The 17,871-nt window shown below is 22.7% G+C and overlaps 2 protein-coding genes across 4 annotated transcripts; one reads left to right on the forward strand and one right to left on the reverse strand.

Moving 5' to 3' along the window:
- The first annotated feature begins 4,305 nt into the window (after window positions 1-4,305).
- LOC105366557 (protein FAM136A) lies at window positions 4,306-5,170 on the forward strand. The gene is made up of 3 exons (XM_011505049.1): window positions 4,306-4,587; window positions 4,748-4,888; window positions 4,967-5,170. The coding sequence occupies exons 1-3, from the start codon at window positions 4,501-4,503 to the stop codon at window positions 5,168-5,170; spliced, it is 432 nt and encodes a 143-aa protein (XP_011503351.1). The 5' UTR covers window positions 4,306-4,500.
- A 2,258-nt stretch (window positions 5,171-7,428) lies between these two features.
- LOC105366525 (DAZ-associated protein 2) lies at window positions 7,429-16,163 on the reverse strand. 3 transcript variants are annotated; one of them, XM_011504998.1, is made up of 5 exons: window positions 15,659-16,163; window positions 9,237-9,305; window positions 9,062-9,165; window positions 8,653-8,808; window positions 7,429-8,186 (listed from the first exon to the last, which is right to left on the reverse strand). In XM_011504998.1, exons 1-5 carry the CDS (start codon window positions 15,672-15,674, stop codon window positions 8,007-8,009), a joined length of 525 nt encoding a protein of 174 aa, XP_011503300.1. In that variant the 5' UTR covers window positions 15,675-16,163; the 3' UTR covers window positions 7,429-8,006. The 3 variants fall into 3 exon arrangements, with proteins under 3 accessions (XP_011503300.1, XP_011503299.1, XP_011503298.1); XM_011504997.1 differs by having other exon boundaries at window positions 8,647-8,808; XM_011504996.1 differs by having other exon boundaries at window positions 7,429-8,189; window positions 8,647-8,808; window positions 15,659-16,161.
- Window positions 16,164-17,871: the final 1,708 nt, after the last annotated feature.

A 17,871-nucleotide genomic window follows, 5' to 3' on the forward strand; every position in this document is an offset into this window, starting at 1 on the left:
CTTGTTATTATATTATATATTATTAATTAGTACTAATTATTAAAGTAATTTTAATAAAATTTTACATTATGTATTGTTAATTTACATTAGGTATATAACACAGTATATAATTTATTACTATCATAGAAAATATATCACATGATATTCATGCAACTATTTAAAAAATATAAATAAAACTTTAATAAAGAATGTTATTCAATAATTATGTTACAATAAAAAAATTTGTTATTCACTTTAAAATACTCATTAAAATGACATTTTCTTTTAAAATTATTTCAGATAAATAAGCATTTTTTTAATTTTCATAAACTGTCTTTAAATTTATTTTTTGTGATATTAGAAAATTAGATTTTTTTAAATCAATGTTTTAAATACATTAGTAATGTATTAAAACAAATATATTTGACTCAATATTATTAAATATATAAAATTTATTTTATTAATACGTGTATACACTAATAAAAATTTAATTCATTAATTTAGTAGAGAATAATTAGTAGGCTGTATTTATTTGTTTGAAAATTGTATTAGCAGCATAATATATAAATATTCAAACATAGTTTTCAATAATTATATAAATATATCTACTGAAGAAAAATAATTTAACTTGTTTTATATTCCAAAGTTCCTATTATAATTATAATTATGTATCAGAAAAGTTTTTGAATTTAATATGTTTATATATTTATAATTAGGAATTAAGCATTAATATTTTTAATTTGACAGCCTGAATTCAATATAAAATTAAAATCCTTAAAATTATTATAATACATTATTATAATATATATTAAAAATAAATAAAAATAAAAAAAATAAAATAAATAATAAAAATACCAAACAATATTAATTTTGTATTATGCATAATTATAAGATTTATTTAAAAAATTTATATATATATTAAATGTTTATTAATTGATACTACTTAGTTTAATAATATAAATTAATGTGTTAAATATTATTGTTAGATACAATATTATCTAAATAAGAATTTATTTACCTATCATATAAGTTATAAATAAAATAAAAATTAATTTAAAAAAATTATAACAAATTTATTTAAATGTCAAGAATAAATTAAACACTTAGTTTTTATTTATTATTTTCCAAAAATAATTTTACTTAGTAATGTAAAATATATTTTGATATTAATTTTAACGTAATGTGTAAATTACTTAATCTATCTTTACATTATTGTCATTACTAAGGTTTTGAAACTAATTAAAATGAATGTATGTTTGGTTTTTTTTTGTATATGCTTGAATTTGTATACAATAAAGTATATATTATAAGTGTTTATGACTATAATAATATTTTTTCTTTTTTTGATACTATAGTTCTTCAATTGCTTAAGAAAACATCTTTATCTATATAAATATCAATAATAAGCCATAATATATGTGAGAAATTAACACGACAAAATACTAATTAGTTTAATAATTTTCATAAAAATTTAAGATCTACTGTTTATGTTTATGACAAATAAAATATTTTAATCGTAATATTACTCAGGCAACACATTTTTATTATGATGAAAGTAATTCAATTTTTATATTGATCAGCAAATATTAAGACATTACATTATGTTTTATTTATGAATTTATATTATGTAGAAAAACTAATTAAAACTAAATTTTTGGCAGTGTAAAAATATTTTACAATAAATATACTATAAAAAATTATTTGATTATTAACATTTTTTATATTTATAACATATAAACAATAATTACTACACACTCAAATAATTATTTTTTTTAACTTACACAAAAATGCATACTATTAAAAGTAATTTAATAGTTTCAAGTACTATGTATTATAAATCAATATTTTGATAAAATCTTAATTCATGACTTTATTTCACAGAAATTAGAAATTTATAAAATGAAATTACGTAAAAATTGCTATATAATTATAATACGTAGTTAAAAATTCTATTATTCAACATATTTTGAGTAATCTTTTATTTCAAATTATTTAATATATTAGATATTCATACTAAATTTGTTCAGAAACCAGATTAATCTTAAATTGAACTACGTACTTGTATTATACTACATTCTCTGCGAAGGTTTGACCATACAGTACGTCTTACAAATGATGCAGTATGCATTTTTTAAACATGCGCATTGCCAGCTTAAGCTTATTAGCTCTTTGGAATTCGTACAATATGAAATTCTGTAGGATATTCAAGAAATAATATAGGCAATATATATTCCAAGTCCAAAGAACCACAATAATAAAAATAATGCATTACCCGAGAAAAAATTACCAGATACTTTCCATTATAAACAATAAGGAAGTTCATATATTTTGTGTTCTGCCTTTTTAAAATATATTTTCAAAACATTTTACATATATTTGTATATTAAAAAAAAGTAATATATATTATAATATATTTATTATATTAATTCATCTATTATGGTTAATATTTTTATTTTTAATTGAGTAAATTTTAATACTTTTTTATGTACAAATTTCTGTAAACAGTTGTATAATTGCTATATCTGTATGTATACATATAAAATAATTTATATTTTTGTCAATAAAAGTTATTTAATTTAAATTTGTTACTTGATACTAATTATTATATGAATGCTTAAAATGAATAATGAATACTTAAAAATACAAATTAAAATTTATTTATTTTATGTAAATTTAAAAACTAATTTTTTATCTTTTATTAATAATATTTTTTCTTAATTTAATATATTACTATTAATATTTCTATTTTTTCATTCATGTTTTAATCTTTTTCTATTTAAATTTTTTTTTAAATATTAATATTTCTTTATAAAATGTAAACATAATTTTAATCAGTTTTTTTGTAAATCATAAGCATCGAGGACCAATGATAAAGTCCATATTTTAAGATTGTTGTTAATACTAGAATTCTAAAAAACAAATTGAGAAATCACGATTGCAAAACTATATTTAGAGGTTGCATTATTTATGATGCAAAATGAAAACAAAATATAGATTATCATTTATGTTTAATATAAAAATAAAGATGTTAAGATATTCAGTTTCATCAACGAATCTATGAGCTACGTATGAGAAAAAAAGTGAAATTGTTTATTTATACGTAAATGATTCAAAATTTAACAATATAATTCAATTGCATCAGAACTAATTGCTTTGGAATATTTATAGATCGCTAATAATATTGAGCAATAAGTAGTTTACTATATAAACTAACTAAATTTGCGTGCTATTCTATTTAAAGTATGTTTAATATTCTTTGAAAGAAGTACCTCGTGAAACAAGCTATGACACGAAATATATATCGAATATTAATTTCTAAAAATTGATTTAATCATTTATACTTTTTTCTAATATTATTGTGAATGTTTATGTAGAAAAAAGTTTATTAATATAAAATTAATTCAATTATTTACAGTATTAAAAATGATTTTCTTGAAATAGTAAACACATTTATTCTAAAGTTGAATTTATTAATAAAAATTTAAAGAGCAGCAATTAGTATGATTTGTACTCATAGCTACATTCACAAAAGAAACATATCTCAATTATGTTTCTGATTGAACACTATTTTTATTCATTATCATCTAACATAATCCGTTTGTCATATTACCAATTTCATAGTTGATGCTAACTAATGTTATATTAATAAAAGTTGAAAATATTTAGTCAATTTTAGTTATATATATCGTTTCTTATACCTTGACAAATATACCATTTAAAAAATATATGAAAATCTCCGTTTTGGTATAAAGTATAAAGATTTTTGTTTTTTTGTATATAGCTATATATGTACGCTATATATAACTTGTATATAAATTTATTATTATATAAAAATTGCTAATTATTTAAGTGTATTTTAAATACTAAAAAATATATTAAATCATTTAAAAAGTTATTGCTAAAAAATAAATTAATGGAAACAAGTTTTTTCCTATTTATTTTAATATTTTATAATGAAATTTATTAAATCTAAATTGATTTTTTCGTAAATTATATAATAAAACAATTTCTTTATGAAAAATATTGTTCAATACACATTTTGTACTTCGCGCTTTTTAATATAGTATATTATATAGTTATACAATTAAATTGTAAGAGCTTTAATTTTGAATATAAATAATTATGATTACAAATATAACATTACTTAAAGTAAATAAAAACATAAATTTATCAAATACTGTCAAGTCATTATCGTTTTACTTTATTAACACATGGGCATATTTGTTTCGAGGGGTTGAATAATTTCTTTTTATTAATTTCAAAAAATATTTTACATGGTTTAATAGAACAAATTAATAAAAAATTCAAAAGTTATCAATGTTATAAGCCTACATATTTTCATTTTTTTGCCTAAAATTTTTAAAGCGCAAATTAAACTTAAAATGTATCCGATTTGGGCAATGAAAGATATATCTGCCTATACTGTTTTATTATATACTTTCAAGGTTTGGTTGGTTAATGGAGGTAGGTTTTAAATGAAGTATATTTTTAAAATATAAGATAATAAAATTGAATAAAGAAATGGTTGATGAACAAAGGAAACGAATTGAAGATCTTATGACAAAAATCATTGAAGACATAGACATAACATATCTTCGAAATATGCAGGTAATCGGAATTTAGAAGGTTCAATTATCTGACACGTGTTAAATGGCATAAAATTATAATGTTGATTTTGTATATAAAATACAATGTACTATCAGAATGTGAAATTTATTTTTTTGTGTGTATATTATATTAATTTGTTTTTGTAAAAATGCATTTCTAGGGGGATATGCATAGATGTGCAGCAATATGCTGCGATAATAAAACTTATACTGTTCAAAAAGTATACAAGTGTGTAGAAAATTGTAGTGTTTTATTAAATAAAGCACAAAGATATGTTCAAAATGAATTTGATAGAATACAGGTACTTAGTCTTTTACAAAATGAATAAATTTATTTCAAATTAAAAGTAGAGCTTAAAATTTCTATTATTTTATTTTAGAATCGATTACAAAGATGTGTTATGGAATGCAATGATGAAATTAAAGACAAAATAGGATCAAATTTAGCTCAAAGTGATATAGATAAATTTAGTAATGAATTTGAAAAATGTGCAACAACGTGCGTAGATACTTGTTGCAATGTTTTACCAACATTTTTAAATTCAATAAAAAATACTTTAGCTTCTGAAACATTTGATAATTGATTGTTTTATAAAAACTTCAAATAGTTTAAAAATTAAACAATACACATTTTTTAAAGTATAATTGTATAAATAAAGTGTATAATAATTCTTATTTCGTAATGTATGGTCATAATGTTTATTAACTGTTATATTGGACATTTTTGTCAATGTTTCTTTAACATGACAAATTTTATCATTGCAATTAATACAATTTATTTTATTGTTACAATAGCGATGGTTGTTTATTGCACGCATTCCATGTTATAAAACCTTATCATTGCCATTTGATATAAGCAATTTGTTAAAATGCATTGCAAAAAATTGAATTTAAAAATATTTATCATAAATAAATCAATAAAGTAATCTAATATACATATAAATATCAATGATACAATTTCTTTTTATTATTCAAACTTTTGTTAATGTTTAAATTTTTTTTAAAAGTTGAATAATTATTAATACATAGTTATTGTTTTTTTTTTAAATATCCATCTTTTTACTGTGAAACAAATTGATGTAAAAATGATATTGAATAAAGGAAATACCAGTACGTACTTAGTTGTTTATATCTTATTTTTTGCTTAGTATATCATTTTATGACATGAAATTCTCAAACATGACTCATCTTTTAAAATAATAATTTGAAAATGGAATGATACAAGCTTTAATTAAAATTTTTTATTTTAGCAATATTAATATCGAGAAAAATAACTATAGTTTTGTGAATTATACTCGGTTAAAAAATTGGCGTAGATTTTCTTATACTACGAAATAACAATTCTGTATTAATAAATGCTTGTCACGTTTGAGTATTTTTAAGTTTAATAATAAAGAATCAAATCATTAGATACAAAAATGATTTTATTAATCATTATTTACCAATACGATGTTTATTCACGCAATACTTTATATTAAAAAAAAAAAATAATAAATAAAAAAATTTGTGCTTGAAAGTACGCTTAAATTGAAATGACAATTCTTATAATTGTGCCTAATTAATTGCAATTATGATTCATTTTTAAGCTTGGCATTAACATGACTGAAAATTTTAAATAAAATTACATCTTTCAGTTATAATATAGGTTAGCACTGATTGTAAATTTTTAACTCTGATGCAATTGCTTAATTAAATATCATATTTAGTATGAGAATGCAGACAGAACTGTAAAATAAGTTCTAACTGACTCGTTTTACTATTTCTATGATCACAGAGCAAGGCAGATGTTTTAATTTAAAAATGCTTCAAAGCACTAATAATCAATTATGAGAAAGATAAATGCACTACAGATTTGAAATCTTTATGGATAGAGACGATACTACCTAATATATACTAATGAAACAGTGTAACTGCATGGATTTATGTTCAAATAATTAGTCTTACCTTTTATGACATAAGAATTGTTCATGACATAATTGTCTAGTCAGATAAATGAATTTGTATTCTTCTAATGAAATGTGCTTAAACCCTTTCTTTCTTTTATTCTGGGTTTTAACTATTCTTCTAGAGTTTCACTCTTGCAGTTTATTTGAGATTCATTCAATTTAACAAATATAATTATTTATGTATATGAAAACAATTGCAGATCAATAATGAACATAAATTACAGTATTCATCATATTAGTGGAAGTTGTTGCAAACATATTATACCGTGAACAATTCTTCTTTACATTATTTTCAATTAAATAAGGTTTACCTGATCTGATCTGCATAAAAAAATTATTAAACGACTCGAAAGACTACTATAAGAAAAAGGATTTTTGTATCTGAAAAGAAATATTAGTAATTAATCAAATATTTGAAAAGGTATAAATGATGTTTAATCTACAAACGTGTTTGTAGATATTTTATTTTTACTAAATATACTGTATATATTACTGTATATTTATAATAAATAATTTCTTGATAAATGAAGAAAATATTTTTTTAATTGTTTTTTATTCTAGTAACTACGTATTATTTTCTTTATTTGTAATGTAAAATTTTATTTTTGAACTTTAAGAATTATTTATAACTGATTTATTTATTTTACAATAATAAATATCAAATTCACTAATAACAAATTTCATGAAACTCAAAAAATACTAATGAGTTTAATTAAATTGAGTTAAGGGTTATTAATAATAAATCAAAATAAGTATTAAAAAAAATTAATTTATGAAATATTCAGAGCAATTCCCTTTTTTTTAGTCTACCAAGTAACGTTTAAAAAAAATATTAGAACACATTTTCAAATATATTTGCTTATCTGCAGATGACAGGTATTGCTTTCTCTCTCTCTCTCTCTCTCTCTATTTATGTATTTATCAATCCCTAATTTTTGTCTCTTTAAATAATTTCTTTTACTATAAATGATCTCGCCTAAATCGTCAAGAGTGTTCTCTTTATAGTAGCATATCTATTCTCAAATGTTTTTTAATACTGAGCAGTCCATTTTTTATCTTCTCTACAAAAGTGATTCAAGGTTTTTCACAATAAGAAAAATTCGTAGGTGTATAGTCTGGCTGTCAAATAGAAAGAAGACCATGAAACAAATCACAATTATAGAACTATAAAACGGAGGTAGATGTAATAAAGATGTATCCTGAAAAGCAAAAATTAAAATTTGGTTTGAAACATTTTTAAATTTATTCATCGTGGTCTTGTTTCAGTTTAAAGACAGACAGATTGATGTTAATATCAGCCATTAAAAATGGTCTCTCAACAAATATGTAATACCCAACAGGAAAAAAGTATAGACTCTGGAAACAGTCGAATTTTTTGTTCTATTTTGCCTATACGGATCTTAACAACAATGCCTTTGTTTCTTCTTTTGTTCACTCTTCTTAACGTGCGAACTTTTTAGTTCACGATTACGATTTACCAAAATGTGTAACCACCATCTGTTCCTCCTCCTAAGAACGAACCCTTCTTTTGCGAAAGTGCGACACTATGACCTGCCATTGCAGCTAATTGTGCCGCATTTGCAGCTACACCAGGTGGAGGTGGAGGGAGTACTGGTTGTGATATTCCATCAAATCTTGAGCCATCAAAACCATTCTGCTTTAAAGATAAATTGAATCTTAGATTCATTTATTCTTGTATTTATTAAAAATATGTATTAAATTATCTAAATATTTTTAATATAACTTTAATTTACTGTTTTAGATCAATGCATGATTATTTTTCTTATTAAATAAATAGCAAAATATTAAAATATTTTAATATTCAAAACAACTTGTTAAAATTAAATCAACAATTAAACAAAAATAGTCATTTATAAAATTTAAAATTGTTTGCATGTTACCCAATATAATATTTATTGGAAATGAATATATTTTAAAAAACTGAATTAAATTGATACAAAAATGGAACTAAGAAAATATGTAAAAGGCTATGTATAATTTTATGTAATCATTTGATTATAACTATTCAGTTTAAGTTTAAATGATATGTGTTCCATACAATTATTAATAAAATTTCAAAAATCATAGATTGAAACATAACAATAAAAACTTACGGATACCATAATTGTTGGCCTAACTGGAGCAGGTTGCATAGCAGTGGGATAATAGGCTGCAGCTGCTGCTAATGGTGGATAATACTGAAGTGGTCCATAGGCAGTTGGGTAACCAGCCAAGTATCCTCCAGGATAACCTTGACCATACATTGGTTGGTACATCTAAAATTATAGTACAATATAAATTTAAAACTCTTCATAAAAATAAAAAATTTATTTTAATTAGTAATAATTTGTAAATATTTTAATTAACTGCCAATTGACATTATTATATTTTTAATTTTTCATTGCTAACAATATTTTATTAGGGATTTAAGAACAGAAGTTGATTATATACATTAATAAATAATTTATACTTTAATTAATTTTATTATACACACTTACAATAAAAGAATAATCAATAAAATGTAATCACCATTGGATGTGTAAGAGTTTGATCATATGTTGGAGGTGGTGGTCCTTGCGTAGCATAAAGTTGAGGTTGATTTGGAAAAACCCCATACGGTGCAGCTCCTGGAACTGTAAAAATAATCTTAATAAAACCACTTAAGAACATAAAAAGTTAAGATTACATTTGAAAATAAACTTACCACCATATGCAGTTGGTTGTGCCTGAGCTGGAACAAAACCAGTAGGCGGGTGAGGAGCTACTGGATATGCTGCAACATAAATCCATTCAATAAATAAATATTGTTTTTATAATATTTTTTAGTTTGATTTAAGCCAACGGTACACAGTACCAAAAGCCCACAGATATTATATACTTTATATATCCACAATACACTTAGGTGAATGTATAAAGTATTTTTATGCCTTAAACTATTGAACGTGTCCAATAATACACAAGTACATATTTAATCACGGGTTCATATTCTGAAAATAATATTTAAAACTACTTAATTGGATACGATAAAAGTTTGAGGCTGAAAATAATACTCCCACACCCAAGTATATTTTACACATGACATAACACCGTTTTGATCAAAATACTAATTGAAGCTTAAACAATGTTAGTCACTAAATAATGGTGAAATAAAATAACTGAAAGAATAGTATATATTGCCCATTCAACACCGACCGGAGTCTACAATTTGTAGGTAATGAACTTTATTATCTAAACAATTTTCTTGTATTAAAGTCATGTATTATCTCTGTCAGTTTCATTTGCATTCCTTAAATTTTTCATTATTTTACGATCGATATGAGTTGGGCATCTCAGATGTGCTATTTACCTTCGATATATATATAACAGACGCGCGCGCGCGTACACACACACAGTACACACAACACGCGCGCGCATATATATATATATATATATATATATATATAATTGACTATATAAGTTATAAATTAATTTGTAAAAACTTATTATTATTACATTTAAAACTTTCATCAAGAAATCGAATCGAAGGCAAGCACATTTAACGTGATTCAATTCCAGAATAATTTTCTGTTCATTTTAATTATGAAATAAATAAACATAGTTATTTATAAAAATTACTTCAACTCAAAAGATTAAAATTATTCTTATGAATTGATTCTCGCATTTTTCACCTACCTTGAATTCTAAAACTAAGGCATAATACGAAACCGATTCAAAGCAAATAGCGTTACAAGGTAAAAGCCAATACATTCGTCTAAATAGTCAAACCTGAGAGAAAATTTGCAAGAATAAATTTGCTAAAATCCGATTAATAAGTGGATAGATATATTTTATAAGCACTAAATTCTCTAAGGTTTGTTTCAAGTGAAAAAAGAATAATAAAACTGAGCTAAAATAAAGCCATATGTAAAAAATATGATTTCTTTTGAAAAAAAATTATGGTAAAACAAGCTAATTTAATGTATATTAGGTGGTACATTTTTTCAACCAGACGAAAGTTCAATTTTATTCAAGAGATTGACCAAGAAGTTGTGTTCGAGCGGTGAATGTGTAATTTATACAATGAGTAATGTGGTACGATGAATATGTATAATATTTATGTATATATATATCAAGTTCCACACATTCAAAAGGTCGTGACAAGATTCAGCAAACCACAAATTTCTGCAAATATCCAATATATAAAGATCAAACATGATTAAAAGTTCTTGTATTTGCGTAGTATATAATCATTGGTTAGGTAGTTCGTATTATTGACAATTACACGGCTTAAAAAGCATTGCGCAATTTTTATTAAAAAACCATACACATTTTTTGTATTAATGATTGTAAATTTTAGTATAATTTACCAATTAATACAAATTACCCAAATTAAAAAAAAAATTTTTAATTATATACAGTACTGTAGCATTAAAAATACGCAAAATCAATATGTGATTCATTCCGCTTTATTTTAACAAATTATTTTGATTAATAATAGTAAAAAAATGCTTTAGTAAATATTTAAAATTCTAATTGGTAAAATTGTATTTGCGTACAATATTTGCTCAGTACCGCTAATGGACATGTTGTATTCTAACATAAATGTCAGCCCACACCAAATTGTCCATTACTGAGCCCTCATTTACAAACAAGAATCATTATATTATAAATAAATAACATTTTATACTACTTATTACTTATTATTTAGAGTTATTATTCCTAAATTATTATTCTTAATTTGAATAAGAAATGTTGCATTTAAAATAAACTCGATTCTTGTAATGAAATGGTGTTCAATATATAAAATTATGTGTGCCACGGTGCAAACAATCATCGAATTTAATAATGATGAATTATGTAATAAATTACTAATTTTATGTTACTATAAAGTGAAATTTTCCTGCCTTCAAACTGTCCCATAAGCATTCGACTAAGTTTGCTTCCGAGCCAAATATATATAACTGCTTTATGAAACAGAATTCTTAATAAAGATTAAAATTAGTTTTAGTTAAATTATGATGAACTTCACAAGCCTAAGGGTTGTACATTCGTTCGCTTTATTAAAGATGGGAATGTACCGAAATGCTTCAATGAAACACTAGCATGTCTTCAAGTGTATAAAGCGATTAACGAAATTATTTATTTTGAATTTTAAAAAAGAATTTTTTAAATTATAATAAAAATAAATAGTTTTATCGCTTAATTATCACTATAAAGACCCCTTGATAAATATTATAGATTTATTAAATTGTATTTAACGCTGTTATAATTAAGCTCACTATTAACAGTATACACATTTTAATACATGCTTTGTCACGTGCCAAATCAAAAAATAAAAGAAATTTCTATAATCCCGAAATTCGTAAATTGAAAGCAATCAAATAATTGAGAAGAATTTTCTATTCCCTCTTTAGTCTTTACAAATTAATTTAGTAGAAATTTCTCGTTTTTTGTATAAAATAAAATAGATTATAAATTTTTAATAAAAATATATATGCGATCTCTTTTTACAATTAACTTTAAAAGCAAATATTATAGTTTCAAATATAATTGTATTTCATGCATTTGAAAAAGCATGAGATAAAAAGAGACCAACGAAGAAAAATGTAAAAAATTGAATTAACACATAAATTCATGCAAAATAACAATTTTAAAATATACTAAACTAATGCAAACATCTTTATCAATTTCTATACATTATTGTAAATTAATTTCATAACAAACAAAATAATATGCAGTAAAAAAAAATTTATTTTCAATAAAATGGACAAAGATACTTACAATTTTTTAAATATTTTGAATATTATCATGCAAACTAAAATTCTAATTTATCAAGTTAACTAAATTGTATATATATATATATATATATTGTTAACATAAATAAATTTGCTAATAAAATTTTTAAAGGTAATTTCATATTTTTAGTTAACAATAAATATGAATAAGCTTACAAAATAAATATGATATTACATTTTTTATTATAAAAATGTTGCTAAAATAAATATTTTAAAATACTAATTCTATTAGAAAAAACCAATCCATCTACAATTTTTAAAATATATTTTTAAATTTTACATTCATGCAATTTTTAACCACAAGTTTTATCACATTTTTATCTTTTGAAATTTATTAAATATAGATTAAAATAATTTCAAGAGAAACTTATGGCAAATTAAAAAAGCACATGCACTATTGTTAAAAGTGAGCTACCGATTTACTATTGTATAAAAGTATTATAAATACGCTGAGCTTAGATACAGCATTCGTGTCCACCCTGCTGATTTGTCATCAATGCTTATGTACAGTTTTCTAAAATATACAAAAAATTGTATATATTCAATTTAAAATAAATACATAAAAATCTGTACATCAGCAGGACATGGTGGTTGTTAAAAAAGGAACAAATTAAGCAGTCAGCCAATACCACGTTTCAGTACAAAATATCAGTACATCCGTATCAATATCTAATGTTTATATTGATGTGGATATATAAAAGCTGATGTCTCCAATTCAAAAAGTATAGCCTATCATAAGTTTTTTGAGATCTGCAAGCCAAAACTTGTTTTAATTTTTAATGGGAAATTTTATAAAATAATAAACTATTAATTTCAAAATTAAAAATATCTTGTTTTGTATAGATAATTAACATTATTGATCTATTCATATATTTTCAAATCAAATATTTTCATAAAACAAATTTATGTATATATATATTTCCGTTCAATTTGTAATTGGTTCTGCAATTAATTACGTAATTAACATGACTAACAAAGTTTTATAAATTAAATTATGTATTTTTAAAACTTAAATAAAATATTTTATATATATTTTATTACAATTCAATTGATTGCTAAGTGATAAGATTGAATATCGATACTTTTTGCATTTGAAGGCATACAGTGCTTTATTGTTTTTATATATATATATATACTTAATGAAGTGTATATATATATATATGTATTTATAATGGTATAATTAATAATTAAACACGTAGTGATTTAAGGTAATATATAGAGAAGCTGAGGTTAGATACGTGGCTTAGGCTGCGCAAGTTCCAGTCTTCTAGGCTCCACCTACTGACTTGGATCAAATCGTCTTTGATATGTCTGTGGTCCACTGCAAACATATTGACAGCTAGAACTGTAGGAACTACCCTCACATTGTTGACTACTGTCAAATTGACAGTATAATTATAAAAAGACTCAAATTAACAAATTGAATATATAATAATTATTAATCCCCAATCTACATATTACTTAATCTATTTTTATTTATCAAATCTTATATCTAGGTATTGTGTTTTTTAAATTCTTAATTCTACATATATTAAGCAATATTGAGACAGCATGAATTATATTAAATATTTTATTGTATAATTTAAAAATGAGAATAAAATACTGACGCACCTTATTCCTAATAACCATTAAAAATTAATTATATTAAATAAATAATAAAATATTTGGATTAATATTAAAGATAATATTATTGAATTATGTATAAACATTTAAAATTATAATGATATAATTGATGTCAACAAGTTCAAAAAATATTTGTACCAATTTTCAATTGTATAATTTAATAAATATAAATTATTAATGATTTACATTTATATTAAAAATAGAGCAAGTAGATCAATAAATATATTCTTTGTATAAAATCAAATGAATATATTATTTTTAACTTCATTTTATAAATATAAAAAATTCAAATTTTAATAACTCTTTATTCATAATCTTTATTATTCCACAAACTCTATAATATTCATCAAATGGAAAATGATATAATTCTGTGTATATATTGCATTTATGTTAACGAAATTAATTGTATAAATGAATATATAAAAAATCTGTATTCTTTTTATTTTTAGTAATTACTATAATAAAATTAATTTTTGAAACATTGTCTATCAATTTCAGCATCTTGCTACTTAGAAAGTATATATATATATATATATATATATATATATATATATATTTAATATTCACATGCTCATAATACCTTCATGTGAATACAAAGTAATGTAATACAACAACGTTACTCTCACTACATTAGCCTCTCTATACTGTTTCTTAGTTACGTACTAGCTTGTAATTATTTATCTTCATACATTCTATTTTATTTTTTCATCCCTGAAATAGTTTTATATGCGATTATATAAATATAAATTATTTCTTTATCAATTTGTTTCACGTAATAATGCCAGGGTCAAATACATTATTATTACTGTCGTTATGTTAAAAAAAAACGATAATATATATATTACATCAATACATTTACACAACAAAAATACATTTTCATTTTATCTGTTTTAAAAAAATAATACATGTGTAAAATAAAAAAAATACAAAAATTCTGTTATTATGAGCAATGAAAGAAGTATATCTTCCCTTTCTCAGATTCAATCTCTTGCATTAATTTCTTTTTCTCCTTTACTCCATTAGTTTTGGTAAATACCAAACCTTTGCGCGGAGGCCATTTTGTTTATACGCTTAGTCTATGCAGTAGGAAGAAGCAAAGGAACGGAGAGAGGGAAATAGACGATTGTAAAACCGTATTGATTCATGTCAAAAGTGGGAAACTTCTCTATTTTTAAGGATGCAAACATTACACGCTTTCAACTAAATTATAAGAGAAATATTTTTATTTTTAATTACAGATTTTGAAAAATTCCAATTAAGAAAAATAAAAATTGCAATATGTTAAACAAAAGTAAAAATAAAAAAAAGGAAGGAAAGATGGTTGAAACATGAAACCCCAAAGAATTAGTAGGAACAAGATAATAAAGAAAACTAATTATAGTAAGAAAAAATGTAATAAGATGAAAAAAGTGGAATATAATGGAAAGATATAATTAGAATATCTTTTGAAATGAAAACAAGAGTTTTAGCAAGATCATGTAAGAGAAAAAGGGAGGGGTGAGATGAAAAAGAAAGAGAAAACAAGAGACATGAACGGTCCTTAGTTTCATTGCCATACTCCAATAATTATTAGATAAAAAATACAAAATAAAATAATTAAAAACAAATTAATATCTGATATATAATAATCTATTTAAGCTCGGAGGCTTATATATATAAAACATAAAGGAAGGTGGCGAAGCGCCTGTTGTAGGTGTGCTTTTGTCACGTATGGATCTTTCATAATTACCTTTCTTGTCGGTCATTATTGCTTACACAACTCGCTTGAGCTCACGTCACACTGATATTTTTGTCACTTAAAAGATGTAAAGAATCGCACGTCAAATTTCAATAACCAATGTATTATGACACACGCAACACTGCGGTAGTTTCTTTATTTTTTTTTTCTTTACTAGATACAAATTTAAATAATAAAGAGAAATTAAAAGGCACCAGGAAATAATTCAGTCACGGCGGTGATGGCGGCGGCAACAGTAAGAAAATAACAAGAAAGAGAAGCTAGTTAACCAGACAGACAATCGTCGTGCTTACGACTTGATAAATTTCCACTTCCCGTACCCCTGCATATACGCACGCACTTCTTATTTTCGTTATTAAACTTTTGCCCCCTTGTCTTTTTCAATCAGGAAGATATAAAAAAATTTAGGAATAATTTAAAATTGAAAAAATCGTGAAAGTAACAAACGATAACCACACGATCTTTGTCAGGCTGCTACTACACTAACGCTTTCGAAATATTCGGAACTTTCTCACTTGCTATTTTCTATCCCCCCTCCTCTACCCATTAGTGAATGTACGCCAGCGACTGATTCGTCAAAATTACCTTACTCTGTGTCGAAGCAGACTCTGTCATTTTACGTCCACAGACTTCTTTGCTATCCTTTCAAATTTATATTTAACCTTATTTTCCATCGATCTCTTTTTTAAAACGAAAAGAAAATTGGTACAACAATGGAGTTATTCGATTTATCAAAAAATTTCAAATATTTATTGCTTGATTTTCTTAAGAATACAACCAAAATAAAAAGCACTCAAATAAAATTAATGATAATCTAATAATAAATATTAAAGTACACACAAATTTTTTTAAACATTTACAAAAGAAAAACAAGAAAACCAAAGTTTCAACTATTCTGGAATCTGTATCAGATGTAAATGTGAAATTGACGATCCTAACGGTCAGGTTACTTGTACATTACTCTATAAGAAGTACCTAGTTTAATTCTTACGCTTTATTGAGCGTTTGAGCACAGTGTACATCCTCTGCTCTGTTACTCTAATCATGTTATTTCTTTCATTTTTTAATTACTTGCAATTTAAAATTTACTGTATTTTTATTATGTATCCCGTGAAAACGATAGCTTCCATACTTTTAAATATACTTTTCTCAAAAAAGTGATAATTTAAATAAATGACAAAACTTTCTATTGTTTGCTTATATTCTTATATTTATTTATAAAAATATATATAAATGAATAAATAAATAACTATTATAATTTATAAAAATATTTATTTATAAATGTTATAATAATATAAATATATATATATTTAATTTTATTTTTCATATAATTAGATATAATGTGCGTGAACTAAAAAAAAATGTATAATTTTTAGAAATATTATCTTTAAAAAGTTAATTTCATTAGATTATGAATTAACAAACATGCATATAGAATCTTTAATTATATTAATTATACAAAATACGCGTTGGTTTACAATATAAGTTTATTATTTCTCAATTAATTCTTCGTAGAGTTCGTTTTCTTTCAAACTTATTTTATAAGATAATTGCAGTAAAATATTTTTATTTAATATAACAACTTCTATAAATAATTGAATTCGCAACTCAATTGTTACAAAACTATTTGCAATTAAATTTTTAATATCCTAACAATGAATAAATATATGTGATTTAATTTTTAGTTTAGTTAAAATTTTTAATTTAGTTTAATTTTATTCTATAATTTACAATTTTTCGATTTCATATAAATTACATATACAATTTATAAGAAACGATAGAAACTGGCTTATTACTTAATCCCGAACTAGTATACTTATAGCACACGATAAAATGACAATACTGTATTATATAACTAAACATGATATATTAATAATGATAAATTCAAAATAAGTTATAAAATCGTCTAAAAATAATATAGTGTTACAAAATAAAAACTTGAGAAATATTTATTCAACTTAATTTAATAAAAAAAAAACTAAATCTATAATATAAAACTAAATTTAAAAATATTTTCATTAATATGTTTCTGCTTAGAATCCACTTTCTAATTACAATTATATATTATTATATACAATTATATACAAGTATATTGTTAGTTTAATATCATTAATTGCAATAAGAAATGGCAGTATTATATAAAACAATAAGGAACGTAATAAGAAATAATAAAATATAATAAAGTAATTAATTTATTTATATAA

Source organism: Ceratosolen solmsi, unplaced genomic scaffold (assembly GCF_000503995.2).
Source record: "Ceratosolen solmsi marchali unplaced genomic scaffold, CerSol_1.0 scaffold49, whole genome shotgun sequence".
NCBI lineage: Eukaryota > Metazoa > Arthropoda > Insecta > Hymenoptera > Agaonidae > Ceratosolen > Ceratosolen solmsi.

Bases quoted from the DNA above. Each gene is read 5' to 3' on its own strand.
- LOC105366525 (XM_011504996.1), bottom strand. The intron at 8,809-9,061 runs GTGATTACATTT...CTATAATTTTAG, and splicing joins AAACTCTTACACATCCAATG to ATGTACCAACCAATGTATGG. The intron at 8,190-8,646 runs GTAAGTTTTTAT...TTATCTTTAAAG, and splicing joins GGCCAACAATTATGGTATCC to CAGAATGGTTTTGATGGCTC.
- LOC105366557 (XM_011505049.1), top strand. From the start codon at position 4,501: ATGGTTGATGAACAAAGGAAACGAATTGAAGATCTTATGACAAAAATC. The intron at 4,588-4,747 runs GTAATCGGAATT...ATGCATTTCTAG, and splicing joins CATATCTTCGAAATATGCAG to GGGGATATGCATAGATGTGC. The intron at 4,889-4,966 runs GTACTTAGTCTT...ATTTTATTTTAG, and splicing joins ATGAATTTGATAGAATACAG to AATCGATTACAAAGATGTGT.